The 21709-nt window shown below is 31.8% G+C and overlaps 2 protein-coding genes across 4 annotated transcripts in view; one reads left to right on the top strand and one right to left on the bottom strand.

Moving 5' to 3' along the window:
• Positions 1–21709, top strand: part of LOC124364503 (calpain-5-like) — a 49644-nt gene that overhangs the window by 17218 nt on the left and 10717 nt on the right. For both annotated transcript variants that reach the window (XM_046820043.1, XM_046820044.1), the window contains exons 4-7: positions 2471–2667; positions 3897–4089; positions 15877–15998; positions 17990–18064. In XM_046820043.1, the coding sequence (XP_046675999.1) occupies positions 2471–2667; positions 3897–4089; positions 15877–15998; positions 17990–18064 (587 nt within the window). The remainder of the gene's footprint in view (positions 1–2470; positions 2668–3896; positions 4090–15876; positions 15999–17989; positions 18065–21709) is intronic.
• Positions 8522–14600, bottom strand: LOC124364504. Of its 2 annotated transcripts, XM_046820046.1 has the most exons (6): positions 13978–14586; positions 12022–12137; positions 10374–10648; positions 9519–9718; positions 9076–9305; positions 8522–8678 (listed from the first exon to the last, which is right to left on the bottom strand). In XM_046820046.1, exons 2-6 carry the CDS (start codon positions 12091–12093, stop codon positions 8673–8675), a joined length of 783 nt encoding a protein of 260 aa, XP_046676002.1. In that variant the 5' UTR covers positions 12094–12137; positions 13978–14586; the 3' UTR covers positions 8522–8672. The 2 variants fall into 2 exon arrangements, with proteins under 2 accessions (XP_046676002.1, XP_046676001.1); XM_046820045.1 differs by having other exon boundaries at positions 8522–9305; positions 13978–14600.

Here is a 21709-nt window from a genome sequence, read left to right on the forward strand (position 1 = left end):
TTATAAAAATTTATAATATTTATTACAAAATACATGAAACCATATAGTATCATGTCTATAAGATAGCAGAACTTAATTCTACTGTTTTAATTTTTTTCTTAATTTTCTTTTATACCAAAAATAAGTTATATCCCTAATTGATGTGTACTTTTATTTAATGCATTCTTATTTAAAAAAAAGAGATAAATGAATTATGTATATTAAAAGGTACACTATTTAGTTGCTGGCCACGCATATGAGACTCAATTTTTAATATGGGACAAAAATTAAAAACTATTTTATAAATAGGAACTAGTCTCAAATCCATAAAAATTTCACCTCAAAAACATTTTTGAAAAGATTTTTAGTATCTCAATGCTGATGAGTTGTAAAAAAATTACGATTAATTATCTGTCAATACTGATGGTGTGTAATTTATATTCCAAATGGAATTTATATACTGAATTTAATTGATAAACCATTAGTATTAACAGATAATTATAATTTTTAACAATTAATTAGTATTGAAACACTAACAATCTAAGTTTCTGAAGTGAAAAATGTATGAATTTAAGTTGAGTTCCTATTTATAATGGAGTATTAAACTTAAACTCCATTTTAGAAGCAAAGCATCAAATGTGTGGCTGGCAACTGATAGTGTTCCATCTTGAAATTACAAGTTGGGTTTGTTGAGTTATTAATACCCAGTAACCCAATCTGACTAGCTGTGCAATAATTTTGAAGAGTAACTGTACCCTTTTTAATTGTCATTGAACATCATCAAAATTTAAGTAGATGTGTACAATGTTGGATTTGCATAATGTCAAATTAGTGAAAAAAATAGAATTTGAACCTGATATAAATTTATTTCTTGAAATTGGGTTTATCATCAAGGGACTAGTGTCAGTGAGGAGTCTGCAAGGAGACATTGGCCTTCAGTGAGAGCAGAGACAAGTAGTGATAAACTTTATCGCTTGGGAACAATTTATGAAATGGTTTTTCAATTGAATAAAGTCTATAGTTCATAATTTCTTAAATAATGCGTTTTTGTTTCAATTATGGTACAATACATCTTAAAGATATAAAATAAAAAAGGTGAAATAATATTTACTACAATATAGCTAAAAACACAATTTACATGCTACAACTTTATTTTTATTTATTATTTGTTTTTAATATTGTTGTTTACTAATATAACAATTAAAACTATGAGAGTGTCTAGAACAAATGAAGAATTATAGAATATTAGGAATTAATGCTAACCTAACAATTTTGAACCATATTAAACCTACTGGTTTCCTTACCCAAATTGGTAAAATGTCTTTTTGTGGGTGTCTGTTCATCTCTTTGCTGACTTGTTAGTCCACTAGGAGACATTCTATCTAAAGTTTAGTCTCAGGCAGTCGGCTATTTTGGACAAATAACTGTGATAAGGATACCTAACTTGGTATACTCCAATTGTTGTGTATAATAGTATAGGAAGCAGTTTCTTCTTGTAAGTTAGTCATAAAGTGGGTGGATAAAATATAAGATTAAATGCTTCATTCCATATGGTTGTATAATAAATGGTTCATTCCTTATAGTTGTATAACATTCAAATTGAACGAGAGAGTAGACAATAGCAGTTAAGACATTGTAAGATTGGTTAATAATGTACAATGAGTAATTATAAAAGAATTAAGATCAATAGAGAACAGTTTAGATCATTAAAAGATATTTACTGGGTAATGATTAAAATTATTAATATTTATTATTTGGCGGTTTGTACAGAACAACGTTTATGACATAGAAAGTTCTAGAAGATAAAAACAAGAATCTAAATGCAATGTTTTGATAGATAGTATTTAATAGAAAGGAATTATAATAAATTGAAATAAGATTAGTTTTTAATGACTCAACATTTTAAATACGGTAAGGATCATTACTGAAAATGTATTATTTAAAATTATAAAATTCAGATGTGACACTTCCAGCTTCTGGCAGTGTAAAATATTTGCTATAGTAGAGTAGGTTTTAGTTTATATTATTTAGTACAAGACTATTTAATAGCAGTTGAAATAGTTTAGGGCATTCCTATGTCAAATCAATAAACTGGCCAGTTTATCCGGCGACCTTTTGGACCTATCTTCCGATTTAACGGCCGTCTCTCGTTGGTAAACAAATCACGTGGTCCCGTCTGTTTGTCTGCCATCCAGGTGTCTCCCTTAGATGCCTGAACATTTAGTTACACTGTAGAAGCCGTTCTGGATATAACGTCCAGCCGCTCATATTAGAACTCCATTTTAATTTAAAATTTTCTAAATAGATTTCTTATAAATGTAATTATATGTAATATATATATATATAATTTTTAGTGAAATTTGTAATAAATTTAAAACTGTTAGTAAACTTGTATGTTTTCAATTATGCTCTGATGTTCCAAATTGACCTTGAGGTTGAATTAATGGTATATTATAATTGTATCCGAGCTGAAGTGTGTTACCATTGCCAGGTGATACCAGACTACTGGGAACAGGAATGGTCAGACCGCTACTGTGGGATGTTCCACTTCCAGTTCTGGCGGTTTGGCGTGTGGACCGACGTTGTGGTCGATGATCTACTCCCCACCGTGGACAATGTACTGCTGACCACACAAGCAGGTGCACCTAATGAATTCTGGGCTGCATTGCTGGAGAAAGCCTATGCCAAGTATGTCACTGTACACCACAGAGTCAAATCTAACTGTTATTGCAATGTAAATAGAATTACACTTTCATAGTGAAACAAGTTTTTGGAGTAGGAAGCATCTTACTTTTCATTTATAAGTAAAAATTATGTCAAATCGCGGACCAGCACATTGAGTTATTAAAAGCGAGTACCGTTGCATTGGTTCTAACACTTGTAAATTGCTTCCTTTGTTTTGAAGACAGAGGTGAATGAAAGTTTCCAACCCTTTTTCAACATAAAAATGACATTAGGTTATATTAAAATTGGCTAGAGAATTACAAATATTAAATATCCATCTCTTTTACATGATGGTAAAGAGTAATTTTATAAATGTCATCAGTTATATATTTATTTATATGCCTTAGTTTGTGCTCAGATTTGAGAATTTTCTCTGACTCATGTTGAAGAAATTAACTATTTGTGATCGCTGAAATTGTTAAATTTAAAAAAGTGCTTGTGTTAGATTTTAATTGGATGTATAACATTTTACTGTTATTCGAGTAATGTGTTATTGTCTCAGGCTGTCACTTGCAGGTACCCAGCCCTTGCAAAATGTAGCAGTGTATAGATAAAATCACAAAAAATTACTAAGCCTGTTAAAATTATGTAATACTCTGAATATTTGCATTTTTCTACTAAAGTTGTACTACTGCTACTGATTGACCTGCCAAAGTGCCTGAAATAATATTACTTATATAATTTGAGTAAAATGTAAAATTCCTTATTTTTAAACAAAGTTGATGAATTTTTTGTTTAGGTCAGACATATTCACAAAGTATCTCAAAACATAAAACATTAATTAGAATTAATTATACTTATTGAACAAATGTTAAAATATTGAAAAATGCAATGTGCCTTGCAGTTGCTAAACACCACAACTCAGACATCTGTAACAATGAGATAGGAGAGAAAATAAATACAAAAAGGATACTTTACATAACAAAGCAAAACAATGGTTCAAAATTAGTACTTAAGTATGTTGAATATGTTTGTATAGAATATTATTAACATGACTAAACAAAAGCCACTAAACATATAATTCCAGATGTCAGACGTATTGTGTGTGGACATTTAAGCAAAAGGACCTTTGTCCAATGTATCGGATATCAGGTATTTAAGAACACTAATAAAATCTGATGTATGAAATATTAGAGTTAAGAGTGTTAAAAATATAATGCTTGATTAAGTTGATTTGAAAGTTTTTTGACCAGGTTACATGGGTCTTATGATGCCCTAAGGGAGGGGCACCTATGTGATGCACTGGTCGACTTCACCGGGGGCGTGTCAGAGGTGGTGGACCTTCAGGCTGAGGAGTTCTCAGAGAATGAGGACAAGCGCGCGACACTGCTGGAGACCCTACTACAAGAAGTTTCTGACCATTCCGTAATGTGCTTCACTGTCGTGGTGAGGGAACATTCTTATTGCTCTGTTTTCCAACTACAGTCTTATAGTAATGAATTAACCCTCTCCTGGTCGAATTACCGCAACACGCTTTTGGCGCTACTGGGCTGAATTAAATCGGCCGCTCTGCCGTGAGGGGACACTTATTCGCGTTTTTACTAAGTTAAGAACTTTATTTTAATAAAACTATTATGTATTGTACATCGTTACAAAGATGATTAAATCCTCTATATTAACGTTGTATTTGTTGTTGAATGCACAAATGCTTATATTTGCATAAGCATTTGTGCATTTAACAATATGATCAAAGAACGGATCCCCACCGACGAGTAAACTAAAATACTCAAGCTTAGACGCGCAAGGAGGGAGAAAGTGTGTCACGCCACTATCATCAGAGAAAATATTTGGTTCTATATAGTTTATTTGTGTAGACCAGACAGGCGGGACCCGAGTGGCGGTACCAGAGGCGCGAGGCAATAGCGGGACACGGGTGGCAGTGCCGGCGGCGCGAGGCAGCGCCGGAGCACATGGCGAGTCATCAGTGTCACTATCTTCTTGTTTAGAATGGTGAATTTCCTCATCACTAAATACATCGCTATTCGTGGAACTTTCATTGTCACTGAAACCATACCTTCATCATCCACTTCACTGTCAAAAACGCGATCAATTTCGCTATCACGCAAACACCTTGAACCTGCCATCTATGAAGTACAGAACCAAGTGTAAAGACTGCGAAAACAACTAACGAAATGATTTCAGTAAATAAGTGGTTATAAAAAGTCCCAAATAGTTCATCAAATTACGTAAGATAGCAGCACAAGTCAGAAAGAATTATACTACTAAACAACTAGATCACTGTCAATGAAGTAATCAATGAACCGTTTCGAACTATTAATCCTAGTTAGCATCCCTAGTCATACAACTATGAATAAACAAGGCAACAATGACACTGCCAATAGATATTTCCAGTATTAGTTCACCAAACAATCGTATGACAGCAGCACAAAGCAGAGGGCATTGATAAGGCAGTTGGAGGCGTTTGGACTTTAGCGCCAGGCACCCTGCCGAGGCATTTCGAGGCGTTTGCCCGGGAGAGGGTTAACTTCATGTTTTTTACAACATTTAAAGTAATTATTTTTTAATGGAAAAAAATCATTTATTTGGCCAGAATTGTGGAAGTAGGGACATTGTATAACTCTCAAATACACAGTTTATTTCATTATTGCCAGGATCTTAAGTGGATGGTGATCTATTTGTAACTGGAAGATTAGTTATAAATAAACAACAGTGGAAACACATATGTAATAACATATGAAGCAGGATGCTGTGACTCACTAACTGAGCAGATCATAGCGAATTTCTGGTGGCAATCTCGGAAGGATCCCTCCTCTACTCCATAACCGATCTGAGGTAGTCTTTCAGTATAATCAGGGAGCTTGCATAGTTTTCAGACATACTTAATATATTATGTCAATACAGGCCTCTAATTCATTACAACTTGACTATGTTTATATAGGTTCTGCGATGGTGTATATTCCCATATCTTGTATTACACATTCAAACCATGAAAAATGAACTTATCTTAATTGGTCACCCCCTCTTTTTATAGTTTTTCATTTGACAAAACGAACTGATTCTTTTCGGTTCATTACAAAAAATGTTAACTTAGAAGTTCTATTTTTAAAAGCTCGTACTTATGCAAACCAAGATACTCAACAAATCCAGAAATGTGTATACTTGAGAATAGGTGCATTTAGATGTATTAGCATTGATTAGCTGTTGATTGTCAAGCAATGGGAAATTATCTTTATAAGTTTAAATAAATTTGTAATTGTAGCAATGTTTTATCGCAGAAAATGTACATAAACAAAGTGTACCAACATATGCAAATGTAGATGTGCTCATTTTTATATTCAAGAAACCAGTAATATTATTAAGAAATAACAGCCTTCAGAACTTCTCCTCTGATATTCTGTAATGCAGTCCGTAATGGTATTAAAATTATTATTTATTAATGCAAACTATTTTCTACCTTCACAGAAGGACTTCAGCCATGGTAGCACCACATTACCTGAACCTAAACTTGCTTATCAGAATATTCAAATCCTAGACGTCAAATGCTGTCTTAAGCTAGAGCATAATGCTTCTTAAAGCTAAATATAATGCCAGTTTAATTCAGTGTATCAATAGAATAGAACCTTTTGTGTTTTTGTGTATGTATTTCCGAACATAAATCTGTTCTTCTCTGGAACAAAAAATAAAGTTGATTACTAGAAAACAATGATCTTTCCATAATGTATGCAACTAACTTGAATCTAATAATAAAGATTATGCCAGAGATTTTAAAATGAGGACTAACTATAATAATAGTATGATGTGATAAAAGTTGTCTGCAATGTCCTGATTTATAAACTAGTACTGCAAAGTATGTATTCATTTGCACAATCTTAATTCAATGCCACTTTTACATCCCTTCAGAACTTCTCATCTGTATAAAATATTCATATAGTTAACCCTTTGCACGCCAACGTACCTATATTACGGCCGTCGGCTACTCAACCGAAAATCGCCAACGGCCGTAATATAGGTACGTCACGTTTTTCGCCTGTAATTTTCTTATAGTTCATCTGATTGCCACAAAATTTTGACTAATCGATAGTTGATTAGTTGCTTTGCAACCACAAAGTAGTTAATTCCTTTATGGACTGTTTGTTTGGTCGTATTTGAGCTTCGCAGCTGTTGGATTGTTTGGTCGAGAGTGAGGTTACGTTCGTGTTGCTGTGCGTTGTTTACGTTTGTAGTTCTCTCATTACTTTTGTTGTTAGGGCATTTTTATTATGCCCCTTTCATTAGTTTCATTGATACTTTGGGATTATACCGACCACACCCAGACATGAATCGTTATTTGACATTTAGCTTCAACTGATTATAGATAAGTGTAGAACAATATTTCGTCGATATAAAACAGGAATTGTCTTATCGCAAACTCCTCCCCATCCTCAGACAGTTGACATTTAGCTTCTACTGATTACTAGATTAGCGTAGAACAATATTTCGTCAGTATAAAACAGGAATTGTCTTATCGCAAACCCCTCCCCATCCTCAGACAGAGGTCAAAGTCGAGCGGTCTAGTCGATAACGTGATTGCAGAGTCTCGCCGCCCGTTCGCTTTGTTGTACTTTCGTATTTTACCCCTACATTTCTCCAAACACAAAAATTCAACAAAAACAAACATTACCAAACAAAAACTAAACTCTTTATTGAAAAAACACACAAAACTTGTTTTTATTCTTGATCAAACTCCGCCACCCAAAATGCGAGTGCCTCCGGCCGAAGGTGCTTCCAAAGCTCGCGCTGATGTCAACGAAAGAAAAACATCCCTCGAGATAGTACCTATCAGTAAAATATAATTCTAGAGGGGCTGATCAGAAATATAAATTGAATTGTAATGGAAAGGCAATTATGTACCTTGCAAAAACTTAAATAATCATGTGATGCCGCGCGGCCTGCCGTAATCGGGATTCTCGAGAAAGATAAGATAACAGCAACCACAATACCGATCACAATACCTGGAAATGCTTGTTGATTGATGTAATGTTAGTTCTGTTACTCAAATACATCGTTTTAAAACGTTCTAAGTTCATTTAAAAAAGTTTAAGCGAATCTGACCTCATTAACAATTGATAATCTTTGTAAGTTTGTAATTTTGTAATTAAAGAGTTGCTTTTTCGTTCTATAACGTTTGTTTATGATATATCTATAAATTTAAATTTTTGTGTTCCTCATACTGGTGTGGTTGGTATAATCCCAAAGTACCGATTTGTATAGTGTCAAATATTGATTTGTGAATATAGTGTAACATTACATACAACGTCTATGCAACTTACAAAAACTGTGCCCGTGTCACATTTAGTGAAAAAAATCACAACTGGACTTCTATATAAGGTAGGCTTTTGAAATTTTGTAATTCGGTTAAGAGGTAGATATAGATTACTGGGATATAACAGGAAATCAGCCTAAATGTTTTTGGAAACCATTTATTTGTGCTAAAAAACATTTTTTTTTTAATTTTAATTTTCTTTTTTCTAAATTTTTATTTTTTTTATAAGTTTAAATTGCATTTATGCAACTACAATTTACCAACTGAACAAGGGAATTTTATACGCAAAACAATGGTAAAGAAATCATCAATATCTGTTAAAAAATAAGAAAGTTATGATAAATTTTGTGAAAGCTTGCAAAACTGCTGAAAATGCCCTTGGCGTTTCTGGGTAGTACTTTTGGAAAATAGGCTGGCGTGCAAAGGGTTAAAACAGTTTGAAACTGACTAGTCACCAATCACAAATTAGTCACAAATTCTAAGCTACTACTACAAGTGTGAGAATTATAAGCTACTATATAAGCGGGTTGTCGTAACAAATAATCAACATGCACATTTAACAAGAATCTTATACTTTATTAACAATTAGGAACTTTGTTTACATAAGTATGTAGTATTTAAATGGGCACTAGGTTTTCTGCTGGAGGCATCGAGACCACTGACTTCCTTTGAGGTCGAAGTCGAGCCAGGTAAAATCCAAACATAATTATTCCTAAGACATGGGAATTTATAATTAAATAGGCGTAAATCCCAAATGAGTCACAGTCAAAACCGCGGTCAGAACACAAGTGTTTGCTATAGACATAAAATAAAATCAACAGGTAAGTATCTTCTACAAATATACAAATAAAAAATAGAAAATACAATAGTGGAACTTTGTGAAATCTCACAGAGACTTCGACAAGTGCTACAATTGAAAAGATAGCATTGATAAGCCGAGATGGTATGTCAAAGAGTGTAGTTGTTTGTGAAGAAAACATATAAAGCAGTATCAAACAAATGTGGACAAATAAAGTAATCATTGTAGCTTTTTCATGCATTTTCTCTGATATAACTAGACACAGTAATCTGCCAGATATTAACAGCAGCCAAGACAAAAATAGAACCACCTTTCCCTCCAAGGAGTCCAACTGTAGTGCGATGATCTTGCTACGGAGGCAAAAGCGAATGGGTAGCAGAGGCAGTGCAGTGTCGTGAGTACCCGAGGTCAGCTCTGGAGGGTTCAGGAGCAGCACAGAGGGTCGGCCACCCACAACCTGGGCCTCGTAGCGGTGGTATGATGCTATGCAGTAGGCCAAGGTGACCAGTGACACGACCACACTTGTGGCTTGGAGATAATCTGCAACAAAACAATGTATAGTTAAACTCAGTGTGAAGATTGCTAGGAGCAGAAATAAAAAAACTGTTTTACCTAAAAGCATTCAAATGAAATAAATGTATTTCATAATTGAGCAAGCATTGTAGGTCATTGTCCACAAAAAAATTCAAATAACAACCTAGAATCAATCCTTGTAGTGGTCCAATGAAGTGTGTATGAATATTTATGTCACACCTGTTCTTAAGTCGGTTGGTATTTTAAGAAGCATGAAATGTATTTGTAGAATAGCTTGAGGAGCACACTGCAGAAAAGCTTGAAGGAAGATATAGCTGTGTTCATCTTTAGACAAAACTGTATCGTACTCCATAAGGATTTCTTTTGAAGGTTTTTGGGCTTGAAGTGCTTGTACGATCCAGAAGAGGCGCTTCAGCAAACTAGAAAAAGAACAACAATTATTATAAATTCAGTTCAGTATGCATTTCATTTATCAGATATCAAGTAGTGTCAAATAATGTTTTTAAACTTATAAAGTAACAATATAAACTTAATTTAAAATTTTTGTTTGTTTTTTAATGCTATAAACATAAAGTATTTCAATGTAAACAATGATTAGTTTTTCCCACTGTGAGCATATATTATTTAAGCCAGTCATACTTACACTCTTGCAGTGTTTTTATAACATACATAATATAAACACCTCAGTGAAAATTGTTCTGAACCATAGTTACTCTCAGGTGATGAGAAACTCTCATATCTATGTTTTTCTACCTTCAAATTTAAATTATCTGATCTTTAGAGACCAATGAAAAATCCATACTGAATTTAATTGTTTTGGTATTTATTTTACCGAATTATAATAATAAATCTTGCTTTTAAACTTTTTATGTCTTTAAATTGTATTACAATACTATTGTAATACTATGGAAGTAACTTTAATTAATAAGGTTCATGTGTGTTTTACTATAAAATGATCAATGATCGTTTGTACTTTACTAGGTCTATTCCATGTTTTCCTTATTAAATATACTGTTTAGTATAGGAAGTTAAACAGTAAGTATACTGTTGATACAGTAGGTTATGTTACTGTACCTGAGTGAGATAAGTAGTGGGTAGAACACAAAGTAGATGGCAAGCCTGAGTGTCCACCAGGCTAGAGAGCCACACGAGATAGTCTGCGGGAACGGGAGGGGTTGGAGCACCAGGGTGAACACGACGGGAACATAGAGAAAGGCAAAGGTGAGGATGGCGAGTTGTTGTAGATCCTCAACAAAGGCCAACTGGAGAGCCAGAGAGCTATCGACCAGGAGAGATGCAAGATGCAGGAGGAAACTGAGAACACTGGGAACTAACGTGTACAGCCACACCTGCATAGTCAATAGAACAAGATTTACAAATGCTTCAAAACAATTTGATAACTGTAATGAAAAGTGTTAATCCTTCATTTTAGTTTTTTTTTTTTAAGAAGCAACAAATATTGCCTTGATTTTCCTAAGCTGCTATTTACACTTGTTGGATTGTTGCCCTAGATAATCTGTTGGGCACATTTTGTTTATAAGGGTTTATGCACTCACCCCTCCAGCTTGTGAACCATAGCTATTGCTGGGTAGATAGGAAATCGTTTGCTAAAAATTCAGTTAATGTAGGTCATTAAACTAATAGACTAACAAGACAGGCTGACAGAATTGTGCCAGCCTACTGAGTGACAGGCTTCAATTACCTAAATGGACATATGGCTCATTTGTGTCTGGACATATGGACATAACTATCATTGAACTCATCCTCGTCTATCTAGAAATGAATTTTCATTTACAAGTTTTGTGTTGAAATTTTTTTAAAGATATCCTGCGGATACTTATGTGTTACTATATCACATGTTAAAATATTGTGTGAATTTCTTTAGTGTGTTAACAAACTGATCCATATTACAATTTTCTGGTTGCTATGATAACCCATAAATCCCGTGTAAAAGTGTTTGTTAACGCTCAGCCAAATCCCGAGCACCATCTGCTAGTGCACCTATCGATGGTGCATTAATAGGAATGAAGCTTCATGCAAAATTTCAAGTCTTATCGAGATATTGTGCTGATAGACATACAATTTTTCCAGCCCCTCTAATGATAGGCTTCGCTACCACTCTGCCAATAAGAAACAATGGTTTATCCTTATAAAAGTGAATTATATAGAAATGGTTGATGAGCGAACAATCTTAAACCTATGTAAGAATAAATGTACAAGGTACCTCGCTAAAACCGAACCTAAATGGTACCATCGATTTTAGAGCAGTACGCGCACTAATGTAGGTCAACACATGCCAAAAGAAAAATTAAATCATTTTGTTTTGTTATTTTTTATTGCCTATATTTACTGAATAAAATTATTTAATTACAAAACCTTTGGCTTTGGTACATTTTGGATAACAAAATCCTAATTATCCATAAAATACGTAATAATAATACTCTGTCCTTAATTTTTATGCCTTAGTAATATACCTTAAAATGGAATTTTCTTAATTTTCCAACACCTTTTAAGAATAAGTAATTAACATTTCACTCTTTATAGTGTCATGCACACTCTGTCCTTGGTTGTTATAGTTAAATTTGAATAAACTTCCCAGTTTTAACATCTATTAGTGCATATAGTGTTTGCCTCCAAGACAGATAACCACCAACCAGGATTCCACTGCAAGAAACAATACTATTGATAGACATAAAGTCAAAAAGTAATAATGATATATTACCCATTGCTTTTTCCTAGGGAGGTCACAACAAAATATCTTATTAGCTCCTCTGTCTTCTAGTTCTTCTTCCATTGCAGGTTATCAGGAGTAGTGTGTGGAGTTTCAGCACTAGAGTCCTAAGTATAAAATAAAAAAAAATTATGGTTGCCTGTAAAGTCGGTTTTACGGGCGAAGATTTTACGTGACAACGTCTTTTTCTCGGTAGAATATTTATTGATATGAATATTATTAAATTGCACAATAGGAACAAGGAATTGAATGAAAATAAGAATTGCACAAATTTTAACTATAGAAATATATTTTGTTTACTAAAACATTGTACATAATTTGAAATTAATTAAAATTTGTTATTGTAAATGGTAAAGTTGAATAAAACATTTACTAAAATTGGAATTTGAAATTCTTGCTAAACACAGTTAAATTCTAACTCCGCGCGTGGTGATTGGTCGGTTTAGTTCGTTTGTTTGGTCGCACTGTTATGACAGGTTAGAGGTTATAATTTGTTATTTTAAATGTTTGACTAGCAATACGCGCTGTTTCTTCTCAATCGACTGAATTACGATTGATTGCAGAGTGATTTAAACTAATAATTTACTTAACACTATCAACATTTGTCAATAGTATGACATAAACTATAAACTCAGTTTCTCAACTTTTGTGTCAATCTAACAATTAATCAATCAATCATAGTTTACGATAATGAAATATCAGTGTACAATTATTTACCTTTATTGTTGTAGTTGTTGTAAATGACGAATCTAAGCACTCCACATTTTCACGAATAAACATAGTTATCTGCTTTATCCCGTGCGGCGGACCCACAGTTATCTGCTTTATCCCGTGCGGATCCCGTGCGGCGGACCCACTGGACGGCATCGTAACGTTACCGGGCGTTACACTTTTTCATGAGTGACTCCGAGCCGCAACCTAATTTAAGACGTTGTCACGTCAATAATTGAGGTGTTATTTAAAATAATTCAGTATAGTGAAAGTTATGTGCTATATATATATTTTATCATAGAAAGTCTATTCAGATAGTTCTGAGATTAGATTTTTGGTGACATACTAAAAATAGTAAAAATCACCTTTACATAATGATTTTGTCCATACGTAATCTTATTATTATGTGTATATGTATGGATCCATTCAATGGCATAATACTTTTGATATTAAAATATACAAAATTAAAACTTATTGCACATGTTCTTTGTAGGATTTATACATTCTAATTAAAAATGTAATGTTAATCATATAGTTGAAAACAGATGCTGGTATAAAATTGTGCTAATTACATCGTTTATGAATTTTGCAGCTATAACCTTTTTTGAATGACTGAATATTGTGACATTATATAGAATTGTTTCTTTCAAATTATTTCTGTGAATTGTGGTCAAAAACATTAATGTTATTTTTTTATAATTTCTTAGTTTTAGCCATAACTTTTGTAAAATGTATGCAATTGTAAAATTTCCTGCACAGACCATTGTGGTTTTAATCCAGTGGATATACCATTTATGGGTACTTTTTTGGTATAAAAGTTTGTTGTGTATTTATGGTTGTGTGTATATATAAAAATTATTATAAATCTTGCTAATTAATCCTCAGTTTTTCATTGAAATTTACAAAACCGGCAGTAATAAATTACGTTATATTTGGGTTAATTGTCCTGATTAATCATACATTTTAAATAATTTGTAAAAGCTTTTAATTGATAGTATAATATGTAAATGGTAAAAGATTTCAGTACAAGAACAATGTAAAATGTATCTTGACAGTCCCATTCACTCACTGCAAGGAACTTGTTAGCAATGGTAATAGAACAGTGCAATGGGACAATGGTTATAACTGTAATTTATCGTTTCTATTTCAAATATGTCAAAAGTTGTGACAAAATAGCCAAGTAATATATAATTAAAATGGAGTGAAAATGATGAGTAGCACAAATATTTAACTTACCCATTATAAGATATCCATTGTGGAGTCTAATGATAAGTTTACAGCCAGGCTGTCGTTAAAAGATATGGAAGCCAATGTCACTCTGTTATCTCATGTTTGCTTCTGTGATAACGGCCTTACCTATCAATCTGACTTGTAAGCCAAGTGGGCTTACCAGTCAGCTACTATATAACGTCAGGTCAGTTGTTGCTGGTGTATGTCTGTTACTTTAGGAAATTAAAGTAACAGACAGGCTTGTACAAACACTTTACAAAAACCTGATCAGAGTTTAAGTCTTTTACTGTTTAAAATCAATGACTTTTTTCAGAGGAATAGAGGTGGGGATACTTGATATAAATAAATAATAAACTATATAATTATATTTATACATTTGTTATGGCCTTGGCTAAAAGCATTGTTATGTTAAATAACTTCTCCACATTGACATGTACTAGTTACTATAAAACTGGTTTTTATCATTTTGCATAGTGTTTATAAATACAAAAAGTTTATATATGAAGCGTTTATAAATGAAAAGAAAATAAATTTGAATAAACATTTATGGAAATCTGAATAAAGTACTTAATGGATTTCATTTATTTATACATAATTAATGTTTCCAAATATTATATATGACATATAATATATTATATATGATATTATATGTTGTGTGTGTGTACACACACACACACACACACACGTTTCACTCTGTAGCTAGTTGCACAAGCCAGGAGCAACAAACAACTGACACCTCTGAACTGTGACATGTTTGGCGCTCCCTACTTTTGCAAGCTTATCTTTAAAGTGGTTGTGCTCTCTATTGTGTTGACGGATTTCATTAGAAAAAGTACTGTTGGACTTGCTATAATAATTGCAAAATAGTTTGTATCTTGTAAAATTTATTTGTATATCCTATGTAAAACAGCTTATGCCTATCAAAAGACAAAATTTTTGCTGTTACTGGCTTGTGCAAGCCTGCCATTAAAGTTGTCGTGTCTGCTTATGCATTGATGGATTTCATTTGAAAAAAGTACCGTTGGAATTGTAATGAAATTGTTCAGTTGGTGTCTAGTAAATGTTTTTATAACTATACTGTTTTTTTGTTATTTGACTTTAAAAATTATCAACACACTATTTTGTTAATATTAAAGAAAATAACTCAATTATTTAAAAACTTTATATTACCTATTAAGCATGCCAAATTTGCTTTCTTTAGATTATCTAGTTTTAAAAATAATAATATTATTATAAAAATACAAAATGGTAGCCTGCGGCTAAACGAGACATTTTTATATAACTTTTTTGTTTGACATGATGAGGTGTATTAGCCACAGAAGTTTGTGATATCCTTTTCTAAACACCCTGTGTGTTTGTGTTTAGTTTTTAAAATAAAAGTATATAATATCTGTTTAAGTATCTCTAAATTAATCTTAATCCTAGATTATTTTAAATCTGATGGAGAACCCCTGAAACTTCTTATTGTTTCGGGAATATTTTATTTACTCCAAAATATCCAGTCAGGTACTCAATAAAATATCAACACAAAAAAATTGTATTACAACATCCTGGTGTATAAAAATTACGTGATAAACCTAAATTTGAATAGTTTTTGTTGATTTATGACCTACAATATTACTAATATATTGTATGGGTTATATTTCACATGTGAAAATAAAATCACAGCTGCATGAACATTTTAAGCCATTATCACATATATTATATTTGATGTAGCAAGTCAGCAACTATAGCTGAAAAAAATATCTTTCTTATGTTTCAGGACAAAAATTTGAATTATTGAATTTCCAAACTATGACTACCAAACCTAGAGTCACGGATAAAAATATAAATTTTCCTCTTTTTTAAGGAAATTTATATTTTAATCCGAATTGTGTAAGACAAGGGCGGTGCAATGTGTTGCAGGCTCCAGTGTACACAGACATTGGCACCCGCACACCTCTAGGGCTCAACCGAGGCCACGCCTATCATGTGACGGCAGTCCGGCGCGTACCACTTGGCGAGACCAACCTCCGCACCCTCTTCAAGTAAGATACAATTTTGTTAGCTTATACAATGTCTGTGTTTCAAGCTTGTTCAGGTAGTCCCTTATCATGTAAACCAAAACAACAACTCATAATTTGTTTAGAATGAGTTACTTTTGTTTTTTGTTGTTTTTATCAGGGGTAATGACACTTAATGTTAGTAATGTTAGTTTTAATGAAATAAGTTTGCTTTTAACAACAAAACATTTAGACCTCTCTACGTTATAATTTACTTAAAACATAAATAGACTATAATTTGCTTTTTAAATTATTAATTTCAATTTACTTTAACTGCAAAATGTTAAATTAGCCAGAAAATTTGACAAAGTCAGAAGGTTGTTTGTTATGATTAAAAAGTGAAGAAAATCAAGAAAAACATTTCACTACAGTGAAAAACTATTCACATCCTTAAAGTAAATTAAGAAACAGATAAAAAAATCATAGCAAAAGCGTTAAATGTTTTATGATCATACCATATATGCAGTTTTTATGATCATACCATATATGCAGTTGGGCTAACCTTAATGCACACATTTGTTTATTATAGCAAAATATGGAAAGATGTGAAGGAAACAGGATTTTTCCAAGCATTTGCCATTGTTTATAGATAATTAACTCTATGTTTAGAAATTTGTAATCTGATCCATTCTTTATGTGAATAACTAATCTAACACATGAGTGCAATCTAGGTAAAAATAGACTAATTATACCAGAGTGTTGTGACACACTTAAGTCAGGAATCATAGCAACTATGTTGCGTGTCAACTCGTGCACATTACCTCCAAAATATTAATAAAAAAAAGCAAATTATTAATTATATGGAAAACTGACAGACCAGCCTCACAACACTGAGAAGTGAGAATTGGTGATTCCTTCCCTACATCTTTATTCTTAGAGATGAATTTAGACACAATTTTGTCTAGAGTTCTGTTGTTATTAGCTTAGTTTTTAGTATTTTTAATGAATTTTTAGTAAAGAGGTTTAGCTAACAAGTGTTTCTTATATCTATCTGAATGATAATAATTTCATCCAATTAAACCTTGACATCTTCAATAGTCTTAGTTGTCATTGACCAAATAGAATGGAGCTATTTTGTAACGAGCTCAATCCTAGAGTACAGGACAGTTGTAGGTCGCTCAAAACAGTTATCTGAGTCAAACAGTAAAAACATTGGGTATGATAGAAACTGCAGCAAAGTGGTTCAGGAAATTTCTGAACAACAAGAGACAACTAATGAAAGTTGCAGTTTACAACAACTTACTAATCTTATTCATGTAATGAGTAATCTCTATCTTTATTAGCCATTGACCTAACATGTCAAAATAAGCTTCATCAATTATTAAAATTGAATACAAATATATGTAAAAGAAGACCACAAATACATTATTTCCCAATTTTGTTTGTAAATAATGTAGAATAAAACAAGGTAGCCTTGAACCATTTTAGTTTTTTATTATACTGACATGTTTCAAGAGTAAGCCCATGATTACCATAACAGTAAATTAATCTAAAAATATAACAAAGAAATATAAATTAATATATACAAATTTAGAAAAGTTGGTAAAATATTCTTATACTTTCTATGAACTTTTCTTTTAATTTTTACACATCTTTCCAATATAGGATTTTTATTACTAGTTTGTGTAATATTCAATAAATTTTGAGGATCTTCCTTATAGTTTATTACAATTTGTAATTCTTCTTTAGCATTGATGTTTTCACCTTTTATTTCAAAATTTTAAATTTCCAAATTATTTTAAAGTTTTTTTTTATATAAATGATTTGATGCAATAAAATGTTCAGCAAAATTTGATATTGGTCCTATCTAATTCCAATATCCAATTATTTAAAACTAACCTATACAGTTCAATCCAATCCTATAGTAGAAAGTTCAATCCAAAAACTCAGTAATCCATCGAGTGTTTGGTCCTAATTAGTTCAGTTTAGCAGAACACTACTAATATTGTAAAGTACTGTATAATTATTGTTGACAGAGGCAGAGAGAAGGTGGCGATGGTACGACTGAGAGACCCGAGAGAGCAAGGGCGGCGGCCGGCAACAGCCCCAAGGTATGGAACAGTGTTAATTACATTAAATTTCTTTTGGAAATTAAGTGTTAAAGTTGATTTGACTTCAGAGTTTTTTAACACTTGCTATCGTTATGTAACAATTTTAGTAGTTTGTTAAATTTATTTTTGGTGCTTGTGTATACATTTATATACAAACATGTCTCTTGTTAAAATTTCAGTATGTATTTAAAGCTTACTATTTGTGATTTTTGTCTGAAGTATATTTAAAGAAACAGAAGTATTAAAAATTGTACCAGTTCCGGGTATTGGTATTTTCTTAAAGTTTTAACATTATTAAATTTCATTGAGAGGTGCATTTTAATGTTTGTATTGTAGTCCAAAAAAAAAAAAAATAGTAAATGATTTATAACTTTTCATGCAAATAGAAAATTACATAAAGAAACCATTTTAACCCTTAAAGCGCAGCATAGTAATATCTCCGAACCATCAAAATTGAGCTAACGGCAGCATACAGAAATATCAGTATTGTCGTATTTTAATTTATTTTGTACATTGAAATTCACGAAAGTGCCGCAAATGTGTAGGAATGCATATATTTATTGATTAATGACTGTTAGGAAGCAAACTGGAATGCATGTCAAACCAAAAATAAATCAATAACCAGTGCTATTATTTTGTTGTCATTTTGTATGACAATGCTTGGTGCGGCATGTTGGTTTTAGCCGTCCATGTGCCAAAAACAGCCATCAGTACCAGTAGAGCTTTTTTCAAAAATTATTTCTTCTTCCAAGAAAAAGAAAATGAATTAAACAATGGCAAAAACAGAACTTTTAAAAAATCTCTAAAAAATGTTTTCAGCACTTAGAGGTTTACATTTATATCCAGAAAAATAACAATTTTGAATGTGAAAACCACATATAGTGATTATTACCAGCGAGTAGTAACTGAATGTGGAAATTACTTCACACCAATTATTGGCAACATTTTACATGGGTGAAAATTCCTCCCTTTTGTTACTGCTTTCTTCTACAAGATGCAAGGGAACTAGTGCTATCAGAAAAGCAACATTTTGTATTCTGTTTCAATTATCAGTACCTCTGTCCACAGCTGTCTCAAAGTTGTTCAATAACTCAATTTCCAATGGAATTTTCCCATTGGCTTTAAAACTTTTAAAAATAGGCTCTATCTTTAAGAAAAGTCACAGAAAATCTCCATGAAAATGTTCATGAATTACTCGTTGGTTATTTTAATAAAAACTTAATTATTTTAAAATCTCAGTTTATATATCTTAAAGAATAGTTCAAATTTGGATGTAGTTGATGCTTTTCATGTACTTATCCATTGTAGTGATTCAAGAAGATAAAATGACTTTCTCTTTAATATTAGTAGAGCCTTTCACACCAATAGTTACCAACACTTTTTTAATAAGCTGGAGGAACTTGAGTACCGCTTAGAACACTGTAATCAATCAGTTCTTTTTATCACCTATGTTAATGATCACTTAAGTTACTGACCACAGTTTTTAGTTTACTAATGAAAATTATCTCTATAAATGCTGATTGTCTAAACCAAAAGCTTTTCTCAGTTTTAAATAATCTCAAAATTTGATTCCAAAACAATTCTTTATTTTTGATTCTAGCTAAAGTAAAGACAATGAATTCTAGTGTACAGAGGCCACATCTGGAGCTGCAGTTGTTTTGCTTAAAATTTCCATATTGAAATAAAATGTCTTCAATTTTCTTGGTTTTCATAACAATTTCATTTTTATTTGGATGTATCACATTGATATTTTGTGCATATCAGGGGATGCATATTTTTAAGGGTATTGATCAAGTTTCCTTGAAGAAAGTATGTTGCTAGTTTTATACTTTAGATATTTTTACACTCTTGTTGTTTATTGGCTGTTAGTTGTTTTGGCACTGCAATGGGTCTACATGGTTTAATTAAAATTCAAACCATTTATTGCTCGTAGACAAATTAATGTTTAGTACACATAGAAATAGACATGTATAGAACAAAACTTGATACATATTAGAGATGTAGTCTCGAAAAGTGTTTGATATAAATATACAATAATAAATCTTTTAACACTTTTTAATATATTTTATTTTGTACAATATACATTTTGAATTCAACGAATTCATCATCAGATACTTGTAGGTTAAGGTAAATGAAGTAAATAAATAATTGAAACCAAATTGTCATATGTTTTTAACTACCTTGGTGGTTAAATGTTTGTATTTAATTTTATATGTGATGTAAATTTATATAGTTTAAAAGTCTATCCAATAATGAATTTTTTGTTAGAAAATCTTTGTCATTTAATAATACATTAGAATTAATTTTGGCACTTTCGTAAATTTCAAAATTTTCTAAAGTTGACGATAGATGACTTTTTTTGCATGTGTGTAAAATTTTAAGATTGTTTTCGGTATTTGGTTTGTGTATGTATGGCTGGTGTTATTTAAATGGTCAGCATATTTTGAATTTGATGATGTCTTCATTGCTTTTATATGTTTATTAAATTTAATTTTGAAGGATCGGTTGGTTTGTCCAATAAAGTGGTTTTGACAATCATTGCAATATAATTTGTATAATCCACTATTCTTAAATTTTGATTTTGGTTTGTTGAATTACTTTTGTTTTTGAAAATAAGGCCAAGGTTGTTAGAAGTTTTGAAAGCCAGTTCATGTCCTTGTTTAATTGATAAATCCAAAGGACTAATTAAAATATTTTAAATCACAGCAGTGAAATCTAAGACGTCTACTTAAAAACATTGTATTTATAATTCATATGTACAGTAAAAGAAATAATCAGTGCTAGCAATAATCTCTTAAATATTCCTCTATTCGGTAATATATTTTGATGCTTACACATGTTTTAGTAAATTTTGAAAGCTGTTATTCGCTTGATGTTTCACGGAGACAAATAAACAACTTGGGTCCAAGGTATCAAATGGATTTTTAATGTTTAATCTGAACGAAGGTATTAAAAGATTACTTAAGTGCCTAGCCTCTAAACTGTCATTATGAACTGAAAAACTAGGCAGATAATTAAAAGTATAGTTGCATACTGACTATATAAAATAGAAAGTTAAGTCAGGTGCCTTTCAGCAGGAATACACTGCTGGAAACTATCACAACAACACAAACCACAAATTATTTAAACTCAACGTTTCTGTAATTTAAAGACCCTCTCCACTAAAAACTTTGAGGTGGTTCCTCAAAACAACCAACAGCCAATAAACAAGAGTGTAAAAATATCTAAAGTATAAAAGAATAATAATGCTAAATTTACCTCTATATATCAAAGGTTTAACATAAATGACCTCAATATATCAAATTTTAGCCCTTAATTTTACATACTCTACATAACGAAGTTTCAGTTTATTAGTGCAGCAAACCTAAGTATAGTACCGTTTTTTCATGTGAAATCTTGAAACCTCTACCATCTCCTTTGGTTTCTTTTGTCGCCAGTGGTTAATCACCAATTCACCTTCAGTTTGATTTGGATGTTACCATGATTGGAGCGGATTTAAGTTAACTAAGAGAACTGTGTGCGTTATTTTCAACTGTGATAGTATTTCATGTAAAAGTGCGATGGCATACAAATTGTATTTATTTAACTTTTTCAACTATTATTTTATGTTCTAATTTATACTGTAATATTGTATGTTTTCGTTAA

Source organism: Homalodisca vitripennis, chromosome 6, assembly GCF_021130785.1.
Source record: "Homalodisca vitripennis isolate AUS2020 chromosome 6, UT_GWSS_2.1, whole genome shotgun sequence".
NCBI lineage: Eukaryota > Metazoa > Arthropoda > Insecta > Hemiptera > Cicadellidae > Homalodisca > Homalodisca vitripennis.